General features: G+C 37.8%; 1 protein-coding gene across 8 annotated transcripts in view; it reads right to left on the reverse strand.

The window, feature by feature from the left end:
• The window catches only part of LOC116167613 (teneurin-m), a 93,575-nt gene that overhangs the window by 2,105 nt on the left and 75,074 nt on the right, over positions 1 to 16,396 (reverse strand). For all 8 annotated transcript variants that reach the window (XM_031483012.1, XM_031483009.1, XM_031483010.1 and 5 more), the window contains 2 exons: positions 10,684 to 12,712; positions 4,443 to 6,203 (listed from right to left, as the gene is read on the reverse strand). In XM_031483012.1, coding sequence (XP_031338872.1) covers positions 4,443 to 6,203; positions 10,684 to 12,712 — 3,790 coding nt within the window. The remainder of the gene's footprint in view (positions 1 to 4,442; positions 6,204 to 10,683; positions 12,713 to 16,396) is intronic.

The raw sequence follows: 16,396 nt of genomic DNA on the forward strand, positions 1-16,396 counted from the left end.
AAAACAAAGTGAGACCCTATCACCCTACACACATTGAAACACAACACACGAATCATGGTATGAGTAAGTGGATGTCAATTGTTCCTCACTGTTGGGAGAACAAATGAGAAATAAGTAACAAAGGCCATAAATAAAACCCTCCAAAAATCGTTCAACGTCATAGGAGTTGGCAGAATGCACTCCAATAGCACGTTCAAAATGTTACAAACGACCGTCGCGAACCAGCCACGTTTTTTCGTTGATTCCAGTTTTTAACGAAACACCATTTCTACTATTAAAAAAATCTTTCAAATAAATCCACCCATCACAATTAAGGCCTAATCACACAAGTCGGTTTTCACCGAGTCGACCGACGACTCGGCACCCTCCTGTTATAACACACACGTGGCGGTAAACAATTCGGCTCAGAAAATATAAAAATTGCAATGTTGTCACTAATTAGTATCAAAATTGAACTTATGCGATTCAAAGGAAGAATTAGTTTTGTATAATCATTATTTTTCAAATGCCATAAACCATTAGGTCATTCTTGAATTGCATTTATCAAGAATTCAATATTTATTTATTTATTTATTTATTATCCCTCTCTTGTTCTGTGCCCTCAACAGGCTCGGGCCCAATTACGTAGGTACAGAGTGACTAGCATAATGCTTTTTAGAGGTGCATCTGCAGAAGGTCTTCATTTGTTAATATACAGGATGTCCCATCATAATTTTTATTATGGTCATACTTTAAACGAACAAAACGCGTTGTAGTCGCTTCTAAAATGACCACAACGCGTTGTCATAAGTTAACGACCATAACACATAAAAATATATAATTTCGGTGTTTGGTCATTTAGCTTCGGCCATAACGCGTTGTGTGCGTTATTTTCGCTCATTGAGCGTTTTCGATATTTGTGCGTAACACGTATCATCTTCTAAGAATAAATGGATAATATTTTTTTTAAGTTTATTCTCAGAATATTTGAGATTATCCCATTTGCATATCCCTTAGTATACCTTACAAAGGCACGTATACAGGCTGTTTCACGCAAACCGTTACCTAAAAGTATTTGGGCTTCCATTAATCATTTAAATCTGAAAATTTGCATACCAACATAGTTTTTTATGATCTATCGAAGTAAAATATTATCATGATCATTTCACTTCCGATGGATAGCAACTTTCTCATTGTAAACAGAACACCCTATATTTTATTGCATTTTCGAAATTTACATAAAAATCTACGTCTACCACATTTGCATATACCTAGCATCAAAGGTTTTCAAGATTTTTCAAAATGTTTGACGCTTGACTGCTTTTCTTTAGCGCCCGGTACCTATGGTTCCCTTGACTTGAATTTCAAAAGGTCTTCCGATTTAAATGTTGATGGCCCTTCTACAGGGTGTTTTAAAATGAATGGTCAAGTTTAATGACTTCAAACCTTAAAAAGTTGATTTTTGCAAATGAAATCTGCATTATTTTTTTGCACTTTCAATGTGTACAAAAATTCCACATCGATCAATTATTACATTATATTACTTATTGTTATATTATATTATTATATAGGATTATAAATATTACATATATTAAAGGGAGTCTGAATACTTTTAGGCAACGGTTTGCGTGAAACAGCCTGTATAGTGTATATTCTAGATATATTTAATACATGTTCAAATACCTATACCTTTTTGAATATTCTTCGTATGTTATATGGGGTTAAACTTCTGTATAGTGTAGAGCGTACTCTATATTCTATGATCAGCCATCGCAAATTGTGCAATTATATTACAAGGAAGTTCTTTTAGTCCAAGAAACGAAACGTAAAATAGAATAAAACCTGGGGCCTATTCCATAGAGCAACTTTGCAACTTTTCACTTGTCACTTTGCAATTTTCTGATAATATTTGGATCCATAAAGGCTATTTTGGCACGTGATAACACTCAAAATATGTAAAGTGGAGATGAATAACACCCAAAATGATAATAATTTTTGCACGTTAAAATTATGAAATTGCAAAGTGACAAGCTATTGCTTTATGAAATACGCTCCTGGTAACTTTTTCAATATGAATCGATTTGCATGGAAATTTGGGATTAAGTTCAACTTACCTTCCACTTCAAAATTTTCAAAATCCCCTTTTTGCCAAAATCCGGAGGTAAAACTACATATTAAACCTCACGGCGATGAGTAAAATTTGGTTCAGATGAGTTAGAGGCTGGAACATTATTTCAGAATATTTCAACCCTTATAGGTACTGTGGTTTAATAAAGAAAAAGCATCAAAAGCCTCAAAAAGTTAATAATCTATTATTGACACTATTTCGAACAAAATATGGTGTTCAACCTCCTGATGTTGTATCAAACGTTGATGTATAAACATTAAACAGTTAGAAGGAGTACTTAAAGAGGCAAAACAAAAGGTAGTGCTCGTATGACCAGCATAATTACAAAAGGACAATTTGTATTCGGAATCCGCTACAATACCCACGCTGTACTGGAATGCCGTTAATTTGACAAATAATCTACATGTTTTTGTCGTAGGTACAGAAAATTTCCGGCGAGGAAAATGTTTGGAATTAAAAACGCTACAATTGAATGTTCTAGCATTTTTTACGCATCTCCAGTTGTTTTGTAGTTATTTTGAAGAGAAGAACGTTTTTCACAAAATTTCAGAGATTCGTTTTCCACTAGCTTCAATTATTTCAAAATTAAGTATTCTAAACTGGTCACACTTCCAGAATGTATCAATAATACGTAGGTATAATTAGAGAAAACTGGAAAAGAGGAAGGACTAATTTTAATTAGGGTCATAATTAAGGTCGAGTTGCTTGCGCTGATTTTTTCGCTGAAACAAGAACGAATCTACCCTTATTTTCATCGTAACTCACTTAATTTTTATGCGAAAGTTTGTTTAAAAAAAAAGGTTTTTAAAAATACTTTAAAAATATTGTATTTTTCACGAAAAATGCATAGTTATTTCACTGTAAAACTTTTGAATTTAGCGTTTCTATTGATTATACAACAATTATTTTTAAAAACCATTTTCTTTGTTTTTTTAAAAGCTACTCTACAGTTTTTTTAAAAATAAAATGGATACTCTTCGAGTTTTTCGCGAATAACCAATTAAAAATTGATCTTTTCTATGAAAGACTCATACTTTCGGTCGCGAATAACTGGAGAAGTATCTTTCCAAATATGTATAGAACACCACTTTTTGCTTACAATTATTTTCTATCTATTCCTGTGTTAAAATTACAATAAAAAATTGCCACCCTCGAGATGTGGTGGCAACCACCTCCAGGGTAAAAGCGCCCTTTGGAATGATATAGATTTTGATCCGTCCCTACCTCCTGTCCAAATTTAAAGTTAATCGATTCATTTTGAAATTTCATTTCATTTCCTGGACTATGTGTGCCTTGATCCCGACGACTCGGGAGGTGCTAACCCCAGCGTATTATCTTAGAACAAATCGTAGAAACCATCCCAGCACGCTCATACATGTGCCATGCATCGTCTTATAGAGGGACGAAAATCTCCCTCCCTACTGTAATGGAACCGAATTTGCCCGCTGAAATTCGATCTAAATATTCCCAAAGCCGCCCCTGGCCGCCACGGAAGAATTCAAGATTGCGCTTTGTTTCGTTCCCGTGGAACACGTGTTTTTTTTTCTTCTCTGCCCTACATTCAAATGGGCCATAATTTACAACAACGAATAGTGGGTGCAGCTTCGACAATTACTAGGTGACGTATTCTTTACGATACTTGCATCCATCTAGTAATTACGTGATCGTGTTAGATTATTTTTCAAATTAACTGCATTCCAGTACAGCATGGATATTGTCATTTATAGCGCATTCTAAATAGAAATTGCCCTTTTATAATTATGCTGATCACACTTTGAATAAAATGCATATAACGACAAGATTCCATTATGTTTTCTACGTAAATATGTTGTTTTCCAATTTACAGTATTCCTAGGGCTGGTTTTATGCCAACCCGCAGTATGAATTCCTGACAGTGTTTTTTTTTCCTTCTCTGCCCTACATTCAAATGTGCCATAATTTACAATAAAAGTGTCAAACATAAGGCGAGACGAGGGCAATTAACAATTTTCGTCTACGATGTGCTTAAAGGGGAAATTTAGGCAGACGTATGTGTGCTTTAGGGCAGTCGTAATTTTCGAATAGTTACTGTGGTTGTTACGATTGCAATTACTATTCTTTGTCTTTACATTTATCGCATCCATCGAGTAATTTTATGACCGTGTTAGATTATTTGCCAAATTAACGACATTCCAATACAGCATGGGCATTGTCATTTGTAGCTTTGAATTGAATGCAAGATTCCATTATGCAAATGAGGGAGAAGACTTTGAGTGAATTTTTTGTCTTTGTACAGGGATTTTTGTTTTTGCGCAAAAACAACTATTTTAACTATAATATATAAAAAAACACGTACCTTTTCGACAATACACTGCAGACCCGACATGACTCCGAAATCAGGTACGAGCTGCGGTGAAGCGACCATCGCCTTGGGCTGATAAAATAATTTGCTAATGTACTCCGACCCCAGCATATTCTTCATGTCGTATCCGTACACGTGCAGCCAGCTGTTCAAGTGCGTCATATAAGACACGTCGGTATTGAGATTAATTGGATCGTTATTCTTAAATCGATATATAAAAATGTCGGTCGGCGTCGTCAGCTTCGTCGCCAGTTTCTCCCACGACGGCGTCATCCACTGCCCGACGGTGGGATCGTACAGCTTTTTGGCGAGGAATACCAGTTTCGTGTTCGGATCGAAAATGCCGCCGTGGAAATCGACCGGAAGGTAAAAGTCCGGGTTGGTGTCTAGCACAATTGCGCCGAAAGGTGTCCGTCGAACTTCCTTGATTAGATTTCCGTTGGTGTCGAAAAGGGCGAGGGGAGAACCATTTTGATCGGTCGCGACGTAGAATCTCTGCTCGGAGGTTTCCACTGTGATTATAACTTCGCGTTGATCGTACAAGAACCGGAAGGTACGGCCTGATTTCGGAAAGTGTAAATGGGTGATCAAGTCGGGTGAGCTTGGGTTTGCGTAGAAATATTGGGTAACGTTGCCTTTGTCGTCGTTCCAGGCGATTAGTCGTCCTCGGTCGTCGTAGTGGTACCACGTTTGGAATTTGTCCCGTTCGAACGCGTGGATCAATTGGCCGTGCGAGTTGTACCTGTACTTCTGCTCACCGCGGCGCACTACAAAGCCGCGACTGTCGTAACTGTTAAACTCGACGTCGCCGTACTGCACGACACGATCCCCGCTATCGTAGCCAAGCGAGATTTTCTCCTTTTCCTTTATTACCCCTATTACGTTCCCGTTTTCGTCAAACACATACTTCCAGTTGCTCGTGCCCAGAACCTCCAAAACGTGACCGTCGGCGTTGTAAGTAATCTTGTCCAAAAATGATGATCTCCCCACCGTCAGCTTTTGAGTCTTAATACGATTCCTCTGATCGTACTCCAACTCAAGCCTGTAGACGTCGAACGATTTGATATTGATTAAGATCGACTTAATTCGCCCGTGCTCGTCAAAGTCGGTGATCGTGAAAAACTGTTTGCTTGTATCTTGCATCACCGATCTATTGAATGTATTACGATAGATGCGTAAATCGCTGATCGCCTCCAGCATTCCAAGATTCTGATTATACTTCAGTCTCAGCTGGGGCATTTCCTTACCGTTGATATCGACGTCAATTCCCGATAGTCGCGCGTTTCCATCGTATTGGTACTTGTAGTGCGTGTTATCCAATCCACTCTTGCCCAAGAACTTCAGCTTTTCATCTTTCAGAATTCCGGCGTGATACTTGAACTCGTGCTTCAGCTCGAAGTTGGGCTCGACGATGTCGACGTTTTTAACCAGATTAGTCGCGTCATGGTAAACGTAGTGAGTCGAACTTAGCCCGGCCAAACTCGTCTCGAGTTTTCCCGACCGATCGTAAACGTACGCGACTTTGCCGGATTGATGTGGATACACTTTCGCTAAAATCTGACCTTCGTCGTTATAAATTATTTCGTATGGATGCCGGTTCATCGGTGAAAAATACTGGTACTTGAAGAATCCGAGGGACGTTTGTAATGAAAAGGTGTGGATGTGGCCACGAGGAGTGGTCAGGCTTTGCAAGGCGCCCGCTTCGTCATATTGTAATAAATAATCTGATCCTCGAGGGGTTGTCACTTTCAGAGGCTAGAAGGAGAAATAAATTGCCTTTAGATTCTCTTTTCACAACAGGTGTTATACATGCAACAAAACCTGGCACTATCGCTCAGTTTGGTATTATTGGAGACAAAATCGGTTAATTATCAAATATACTTTTGCTTGTATACATATTGAAATTCATCATAGGGCAAAAATGTTCTTATATTAAAGGAAAGTTCGTTAAAGTCTCTACAAATTTTAATCTCACCACTTTTCGCATTTCCAACCGCCCTCAAAAAGTCAATTTTTTTCAAAAGAAGTTTTTACCTCGCGTTTATCATCAAACATTCTTTTATATCGTCTGCATCAGGAATAGATATAGTGATATTCATTTAGAAGTAGACATAGGGATTTCCTATGTCTACTTTTAAATGACAAAAACTCTTCTGAAGGACGCCTAATTTTATGCAACCAAAATAACTTCTTAAAACAAATGAAGATTTTGCAGTCATATTAATTAATTGGAATATTATGGCTTTGGCTCCTGTATTTTTATTTTCGTTCGTGTGCGATCAATTGGTATAGTACCGGTAATAGTTTAAGGAGCGTAAGAGACTTATTTTCTGTGTTAATCACTTTAAATTGTTGTTTATTTAAATCCGATCCACATAAGACACTGTAAACAACCTTCAATTTTAACAAAGGATACAAAACTGAATGTTTTCATTTTTGCGAAAGAGAATCCCATAAGAAACTTAAGGGAAATAGCGGGCGAATTTAATATCTCTTCATCACAACCTAAATGCATACTGTTTACTGTTGTTTTTATTAAAATCTAGAATGACAATTCAAAATGCGTACGCATGTTATTTCGGTTGTATAAAATTAGGCGTCTTTCAGAAGAATTTTTGTCATTTAAAATTAGATACAGGAAATTCCTATGTCTACTTCTAAATGAATAGCACTGTATGTATACTTAAGTACTACTTAAAGAAGTTTTTAGAAAATTGTAGTTATTTTATATCCCAATACAAAAAATGCAGTAAGTTATAGTTTGTGTATTATATGAGTAGACGCAGCTGTAGCCACTATGATACAGTGCACTGTATCTTTGTGTGACCGACATGGTTTCTGTGAGTTTGTCAGTTAATAAGCTTATTCATTATTTAGTGTCTTTCAAAAGAAACTTATAATATAACTCGGTTTAATAGGAAATCAATCCATGACCTACTTTTTCTGTAAGTATTACCTTTCTTTCTTCATTTATAGTTGTTCCACCTAAGTGACTGCTAAGTGCTGCCACATCCATAGGAATTGTGGTACTATCTGATTATTCAATGGGTTGTGTACAGGTAGGTACCTACTCTAATTTAAATGATCTTTGCCATGACCTTCTAAATATTCCTTTACTTATTTACATACAGGGTGCCCATTATGTATGGAATATAGTATATATGTTTAGGCAAATATCAATTTTATTTCCCATTCAATTGTTTTTATTTCAGAAAACAAATGATTTTTTTTTCTTTTCTATAACATGTTAGTGCCCTTATTCACGAAAATTTTTCAAAAAAATTTATTATAATCACATCAATAACATTAATCCATATATTTTACATCAAAATAAAACAAATGAACGTCACAAAACGAAATTAACAGTAAAATGGTTTTCATCGCAATGAATGTTCACCATTAAAAGCAAGGCAGTGGCATAATCTATTTAAAGCTTGAAATAAAAATTAATTTCTTCTACACGGGTGCTAACGTGTACTTACGTCATTGAAAAGAAAAAATAAATCTCTATGAAATGACCCTAATGAAAGTGTGCATTGCTATTTAAAAAAATTCAATTGTTTTTCGTTATTCATTTGTTTTCTGAAATAAAAACAATTGAATGCTGCCTTATTATGGGAAATAAAATGCTAAACAACTTTCATATAGACAAATTTTGTATACAGTCGATATTTACCAAAATATATACTATATACCATACATAATGAGCGCCCTGTATATCAAATTACATTTAAAGGTAAAGGAAAAATCCGTGCAGGCCGCGCGAATATTATGTACTCTTATCAGAGGTAGAACAATTTGTAATTCAACAATTTTTTTGTGTACTTAAATATACAGGGTGGAAATTTTATCTGGAACACTGAATATACGATATATCTTCAAAACTACAATTTTTGCAAGTTTTTTTTTATGGTATCCACAATTATAAAAAGTTTGCTACCAATCTAATTTGTGATTTGTGATCTTTGCATGGTCAAGGGGGGGCATATTTTTTTAATGGCAACCGTTAGAGCAGCATAGGAAACTTTTTGTACAGGGAGATTCACGTAGCCCATTCGTTAGAAGTTTTTAAACTTCCAGTTGAAATAGAAATTTAAAATTTGGTTCACAGCTATAATCAGGATTGAAATAAAATAACTTCACTGCATCTGCAAATACCGGAAGTTGGCGCTATCTTAGTTTTTGAAATATAAACGTACCATTTTCTATTTTTTCTAAATGCGCCATTTTATTCTGAATTCAACGCACTATCTGTCATGGTTTTTGGAATACGCCAATTTGTCTCTAAAAATGTGGAGTCCATTAAAAAAATTACATCTCTCGAAACCTTAAAGTCTAAGCAATTTTTTAGTGACCTCTGAAAGCCTTGAAAAATGTTCCAAGGCTGTTGCGATTTTTCAAAGTTAGCAATTAACCTTTTTATTAACAGTCTGTATGCCTATATCCGATAGCTCGTCCGGCTTATAGCATTTTTTGAAGGAAATACTCCTATTTTTTCATTAGGCGTGGTAGGCGAGATGGTTGTGGCGGGCTCTGTGACGAAATAAGCCCGAGATGGTTGTGGCGGGCTCTGTGACGAAATAAGCCCGCCAATCAGCTGGTAGAACCATTCAGATGCCATCACGACTTGGCAATATTGCAGGAGACTGTCCCAGGCGCTTGTCACTTGTCATTTACTTTTGCGTGGATGTATTAGGCTTCGCAGAAGGTTGCCGGCTCATCTTTACGTGATTGGTTGTAGGTTTGTGACGTATTTAGACTGAGGCGTTTCAAATTCTCACCAAAAACACCGCTTTTCAATAATTTATTTGGGGTTTATTTTACTCGTAAATAAAAATTGAGGATACATGGGTCTTTTTATTTTTAATGTACTTTTGTAGATCAGAAATGAAAAATTAAGGCGGGATATGCCCCTATTCTCACTAATGGAAATCATTATCTACATTGTGTTGTTTTCGATTTACTTATTTGTTATTTATGTAATAGAATAGTTGACAAAACATGCCGCGCTTGAAATAAATACACATCTCCAGAATGGGACAAATGGAAAATTTCTTTGATTAAATAAGAAACATGTGTTGATTTTGGAATGACTACTATTTTAACGAGACGTTTAAAAACTTCTGATTAACGAACGGGCTGTGTGAATCGCCCTGTATTACATAATAAAATTTAAGAGAACAATTCAAATTAAGGAAAATGTTAATTAATTTTATAATTTTACTATTTTGGCCCCCCTCATCTCTTATATAAAATTGAGCTTTTTCATACTGAAAACACGGTGTGCTTTTATTTATTTATTTATTGTCCCTCTTGTTCTAGACCATCAACAGGTTTACGCCCAATTTACAGTCTGCGCTTTTTTGGTTTTGGTAATATTTGGAAACATCAAATTAGGGCTAAGTGAATACGTAAACGACGGTACTGCATAGTGTGCTTATTTGTGTTCCTATGGTCACGGTTTGTGCGTCTTTTGTTTCAGAAATATATCAAAAAAATGGAATGGGGGAGGGGGCAAGTGGACGCCCCTTCGACTTTACCAAAAGTACTAACGGTCGGTGGAATAACTAATTAATGAATAAACAAATGGTATTACTAATCCATACACACTTGCAATTTTCTCACCAAAACACTATCGTTTATTAGACAATGAATACTTACTTACTCCAAAGTGTTTTGCCTGTGTTAAGGACGTCATAAAAGAAGTAAGGACGTTTGTGTTGAAGTGAGAGAAAATGGAATACTTGGTCGAACGCAAATACAGGGTAGTATAACAGTTTATACTGTCCGGAAGCAACCGAAAATTTGTCATCTAAAATTCTGTAAACAAGTGAAGTTTCCTGTAGCTGTCAGCGAATGTTGCTATGTCAGTTTTGGTGCGCCTATATCGCAAATCTTATGTATGACCATGGAGTATTGATGAAAACTTTAATTTAAGATTTTAAAAAATTTTTAATTATCGACCGCCTGCGTGCGGGGTATTATGTCCAAACAAGCTTTGTAAGTTTTTTTTGCTTCAGGGATTCTGTTGTAATTGTTTCATTGTGTTTCGGAATAAACTTTTGTGATTGCCAATTAATTAATTGTGTCTTTATTCGTCAGGTCCCGTAGAGCTCGGGTAATCGGAGTTCTACTGTACTCAAAATATAAAAATAAATACGCGTCAGCCAATGAAATCTACATTCTTTTTGGGCAAAGTCTAAAATCTGACACTATGAACAAACAATCAACTTACCAAACTGCTGAACATGTCCTTGAACGCATAGATCATAGAAGATCCATCCGCATATTTGATCTCGTTCAGTCGTCCGGCTCGATCGAATCCATACGTCTCGCTCAGTTCCCCCCATTTCCAGCTGGTCAGTCGACTAAAGCGGTCGTACTCGAGCTCGACTTCCGCGAATATTCCGTTGCGCGGTCCCCATTTAACGGGTCGCGAGGTACGATCGTACGTAACGTTCAATAGCTCGACTTTGTCGTCCATGAAGACCGAAACCGACGTAGACTCGCGATCGTACTCCAAACTGAGCAGGTTCTCACCGTTCACTCGAAGTTTGCGCCCCACTTGCGCTATTGTTTTCGGGGCGAGGTTCTTTCCTTTGCCGAGTTGAGTTTTCTTTAGGAAGTAGCGCCACTCGAATCGGTTTGATAGGTCTCCTCCGATTTCGGTGTGCTGCTTGGCCGGTACGGGATAGCTTTCACCTAGCAGAGGGTCAATCTCGGCCAAAATAGTGTACGGTACGGTATCTGTTACTACACTGTACGTCCAAGGCGCGGAGCTTGTCACACTTCCATCGGCCGAAAGTATAGTCTTATGCTCGGCCTCGCCCACTTTGGTCGAAACCGTCGACCCCTTAATTAAGATCGAAATGGGATCCTTGTTGTTTTGCTTTACCATAACCGTAGCTCCTTTGATGCTGAGATCGAACGAAAGGCCGATCACTTTACCCGTCGGCGTCACTGCCGACGTCAGTCTTCCAAATTCGTCGTAATTGTAAACGTAGCTTCTTCCGCTGCTGTCTAACTTAGTCTTGAGTAGACCAGTAGGTCCGTGATAGTCGAATGTCACATTGTAATTGTCGGGTGTTCCCAGCTCTTGCAACATTCTCATCCGCGACATTTTCAATCGGCATTTCTGCCCTTTGGTGTTTTCGATCGAGTTCACTTGACTCGAGTAGTCTCGTAATAAGAACACTTTGTTTCCGGCAGCGTCAGTCACTGTACTCAGCTTGCCATTGTTGGTGTTAACGTTATAAGTGAACAGGTAATTCGTTTCGCCGGTCAAAATGTTTTTAGTGGCAATGTGTTGGCCGAATCTGTTGAATATGTAGATTTCCTGGGTGGACGGGGAGAATATTTCGTATTCTCTGGCGGCGCTCGAGTCGGGTATGCTCGCCATCACTGAACGGATTCGATAGTTAGCCTGATCGCCGATGTGAACGATACCGTCTGGGCTTACGGCGACTGTGGATATGGTGTTGAATTTCGAATTCGAGGCTAAGTAGTGGTCGGCTTCGAAACAGTCACATCCGCGCTCGAGGCAGTTGCATTTTGATTCGGCGCCGGCGTACGGTGCAATTTTACCATCGGTACCGATAATGCGCACCCTGTTGATTCTCTGCGAATCACTTTCGGCTACGAATAAGTCACCGGTTGGACTGAACGCTATGCTTTGGGGCATGACTAGAGTCGCGTGAGTAGCCAGTTCCATATCGTATTCGGTGGTTGGTGAGGCGCAATGCAAGGGACGCCCCGCCACGACCTTAATGCGACCATCAGGCGCTAGTTGCAGAATCATGTGATCATCTATTATATGCAGTGAGTTGTCCAAGGGGTTGATGGACAGCTCCGTTGGCCAGCGCAGATGAACTTCTTCAATATTTAAAGTCCCCTCGCAAGGAATAGGTTTCCAATGCGACTTGTGCATGTGATTTCCAATTACCGTGGTGATGATCCCGTCTCTATCGACCATTCGGATGTTGGTACCGTCGGCGAAGTATAAAACATTGTCCGCCGAAACTGCCACGCCTTTGGGATAGGCCAATTTGGCATCGCGAGCTAACGCGCCGTCTCCGCAATGCGCCTCGTCGCCCGGTAAGCAACGTTCTCCTGAACCGACGACAATCTCCCAGTTACGATCTGGATCACTGAAATCGTTTATGTTTCTAACGCGGATAATTTGATGCGATTCCGGATCTGATATGTATAGAATTCCGTCAAGTGGACTTAGTGCCATGTGGTAGCGATATGAAACTCTTGTCGCACTGGAAAAAATAACTATTAAAGTTAGGTACATTACAATATGCTATATACGAGGATGTTCAATAGAAACACGTTTGATCTATACAGCCATGACCTGGTCGTCATGGCAACCGAATTCATTTGTTTAAATTGTTTGCTTAAGCGTCTGTCAAAACTTCGTCCTTACAGTCTTGACCTGTCTCCTTGCATTGCTCCATTATAGCAATCGCTAAAATAAGGACGGCGGTTCAAAACAGACGCTGAGGTAGAGAGACACGGTTGCCCATTGTTCATTACAATCAATTGTTACAGATCATACCTAATTTGTCTATTTTCATAAATGTCCGTCCAAAAAGGCAAAACGATTTTTTAATTACGTATATTGTAGCGAATATTCCAGAAATCTCTATCTATAGACATAAAGGCACCATGAAAGATTAGTCATTGGCGATAAGGAACGAAGGCGCATGTGAGGCAATCTTTCGTTCTAGAACGTTCTGAAGCGGCTTTGAGCACTTGAGAACATTCTAGAAAGAATGTTGTTTGCTATATATACAAATGGATTGTTTCGAGTCAGTTCCAACTTCGATGCGCTTGTGCCATGTGATAAATTGTAAATGATACATAATGATTACTATTATAAATTAATCCATTTTAAAGACTGTTATAAATTTATTGTTAGTTAGTTGTAAATAAATAAAACCACGTAATTAAATTTGCATTTTTAAAGATATCACTTTGTATTATACGTTGTTCGGAGCAAATAAATTCGTAACGAAAACTTCTGTAATACTGTGCAAACGTTTGGAACGGTGACTACAGCACAGTACACAAATGCCATAATGTGTCGGAAGAGTCCTAGCTATCTGACTATAGATATATTCATTTTGACATTTTATTAAGTGAAAAGGCTGTAACCGTATACAGGAATCGGAGAAAAACCAACTGGGACCTCCATAGAAAAAAACTGTCCCGCAGGAGTCAATAGCGCGGCGGTACTGGAGGCCATGAAATCAAACCTTCGCATGGCCATCAAAAGTGCCTCATAAGACCCAGGACCCATGAGCGCTTTGTGGCTGGCAGCATCACTCAAATGAAAACACAAAACAGAGATAGAGCCAGGCTACGTTGCCCACTTGCAAAGAATTAATTTAATTAATATTCTAAGGTGACGGTGCAAATAACAAATTATCAAATTCCATCAATAAGATCATGTTGAAGGCTACCACATTCCCTTTGTCGGTACCCACCTCCGACGTCCCGTTCACCAGCAATTCGTATTTTGGGTGGATTTTGCTAAAAACCCTCCACAAAGTAATACTCAATTTTAGGGGCACTTCTCATAGCTCCAGCGACACGTGGAAGACAGACCGCGTCACCGACCTCTTAAGAAACTTTTGGGTGCCCAAAGTCGACTATCCCTCAAAGGCGCGGGCCTTACAAAACAATAGGACCAAAACTGTAGAAGAAGATATAGGAAATAGGCCGTCCGATTTAGTAAGTTATTCATACTTGTTTCTGCACTACTATTTCATCCGAGCATGTGATTAAATCGATAAGAGTAATTTATTTCAGGAACTAACGAAATAACTGAGCAAAAATATGTACGGCAAAATTCCAAAAGTGTAAAAGAATTTCAGAATTCCAAAAAAAATTCTATCAGACTTTCAAAAGATTGGAAACTGCAAAATAATTCGATTGAATTCCAAAAACTTTCATAGATTTTCAAGGAATTTAATTGACTTCCAAAGAAACCAGTTATTCCATTTTTAAAGAGAACCGTTTATCTATCATTTTCGTAAAAAAAAGCTTTTTTTTTTGCAATAACCTGTTTTAACTTAACGGTTTGAACGATTTTAACAAATTTGGTATAGCTGAAAAGAGCATTCTTTGGGCAATAATAATCAACCAACATATAGTTAATTTAGTTGAATCCTTCTGCGTCAGGGGTTGTACGTTAGTACAACACGCTTCGGGTTGGCGCTCAGATGTCGCCAACCGCATCATGTAGCCCCGTCATTTATTTATTTATTTATTTATTATCCTTCTCTTGTTCTGGGTCCTCAACAGGCTTGCGCCCAATTACAGAGTGATCCGCATAATGCTATTTAGAGGTGCCTCTACAGAAGGTCTTAAGATGGGGCATGTACACTCCTTGTCTTCCTCCAAGCGTTTTTCTACAGACCCGCATTTGCTGCTAGCCAGCTAGCCAGCCGGCTCAAGTGAGATTAAAAGCTTCCAAATGAGTAAATGGGAAGATAATTGATAAATCAGACTCTTAAAATCAAGCCATTGAATCGATTAAAGGTAGATTTTTCACAAACTATACATAATATTTATGTATGGTTCTTTCCTTTTTAAATTCACATAATTTCCCTGATATTAAAAATGGAGTATTACCCAATAATCTACTGGAAAAACGTTGGGAAAAATATTACCATTTAATGATCTTGCCACATTTACTCGATTACGAGAAAAAAATTTAAGATCCTGTTGGGGACAACAACAATTGGGATTTCTTGAAAAAAAATTGTATAAAAATTAACGACCGTCCACCGCATTGCTTCCGAAAGATGAAGAATGTACCAGTAGAATTTATATCAAGAAACATTGTAGCGAATATTCCAGAAATCCCATGAAAGAAGAAGAATCTGCAATAAAGAGCGAAGACAGATCGCAATCATTCCGGGAAATACGACGTGCTTGTTCGAGAACATTCTAGAATACTCGGGAACCTTCGAGAAAGAGCGACGCTTGCTATATAAGCAAATGAAATTGCGTTTCGGTCAGTTCCAATTTCAACGCCGAAGTAAAGAATAGTTCGCGCTTATAATTACTGTTATAAATTAATCCATTTTAAAACTTATAAATTAATTAATTGTAAATATATAAATTACGTACTTAAATTTACGTTCCAATATTCGGCACTCGTTAATGCGTAGGTATGAACCTGTTAACTTATTCTTTCGCAATTCTGGAAAGTAAGTATAAAAAATCGATTAAGGAACAGATTGTGTGTAACAATAATCTAGAAGTATTTATGTTGGGAAAGAATTATCAACAATCAGTGTTAGAAAAAGCATTAATATTTTAAAGTTAAGGCACCCCCTCCCCCACCAATTCATGAATATCGGTTTATGGTTCCCCCATCCACCCTTGCACAACAGTTGTGTCTTAGGAATGCGCCCATTGAGATTTGGTTTGATTCGGATTCCTGGTAGTTCAATATTTCCATCGAAAAAAGGGAGTCATCTTTTACCTCCCTTACTATAACGTGCGGGTAGTAATAAATCAAAACTAGCCGCTAGTTTGCGATTGTAGTGATTTCAAATGTTGGCCTAAAATACGACTGTTGTAACATATTTACCTAAGTGATACAATCCTGTAAGCCTCCATTTTAAAGTGAGGAGAAACCATCACTGAATTGATGAATTGTTTCAGGCAAGCAATGCCCCCCTCTGTTGCCCCCTAATGCAACTAAAGTCAGAAAAACTTAATTTTTGTTGGAATTGCTTGTAGGAATTTTGTAAAAAGGTATTTTAAAGTACCTATCCTTTGATCCAAGATAAGACATAAGGTTACTTGTAAGCCTTTCACATTCCTTAACCAAAAATTGTAGCCTACCATCAACGACAGAAGACTTTACTTGGTCCTGTAAGTCGGGAACTTTCTGTTCTTCTTCGAGGGTGGAACCTTCCGTGACTTTA

This window comes from Photinus pyralis, unplaced genomic scaffold (genome assembly GCF_008802855.1).
Source record: "Photinus pyralis isolate 1611_PpyrPB1 unplaced genomic scaffold, Ppyr1.3 Ppyr1.4_LG4, whole genome shotgun sequence".
In the NCBI taxonomy this organism is placed as follows: domain Eukaryota; kingdom Metazoa; phylum Arthropoda; class Insecta; order Coleoptera; family Lampyridae; genus Photinus; species Photinus pyralis.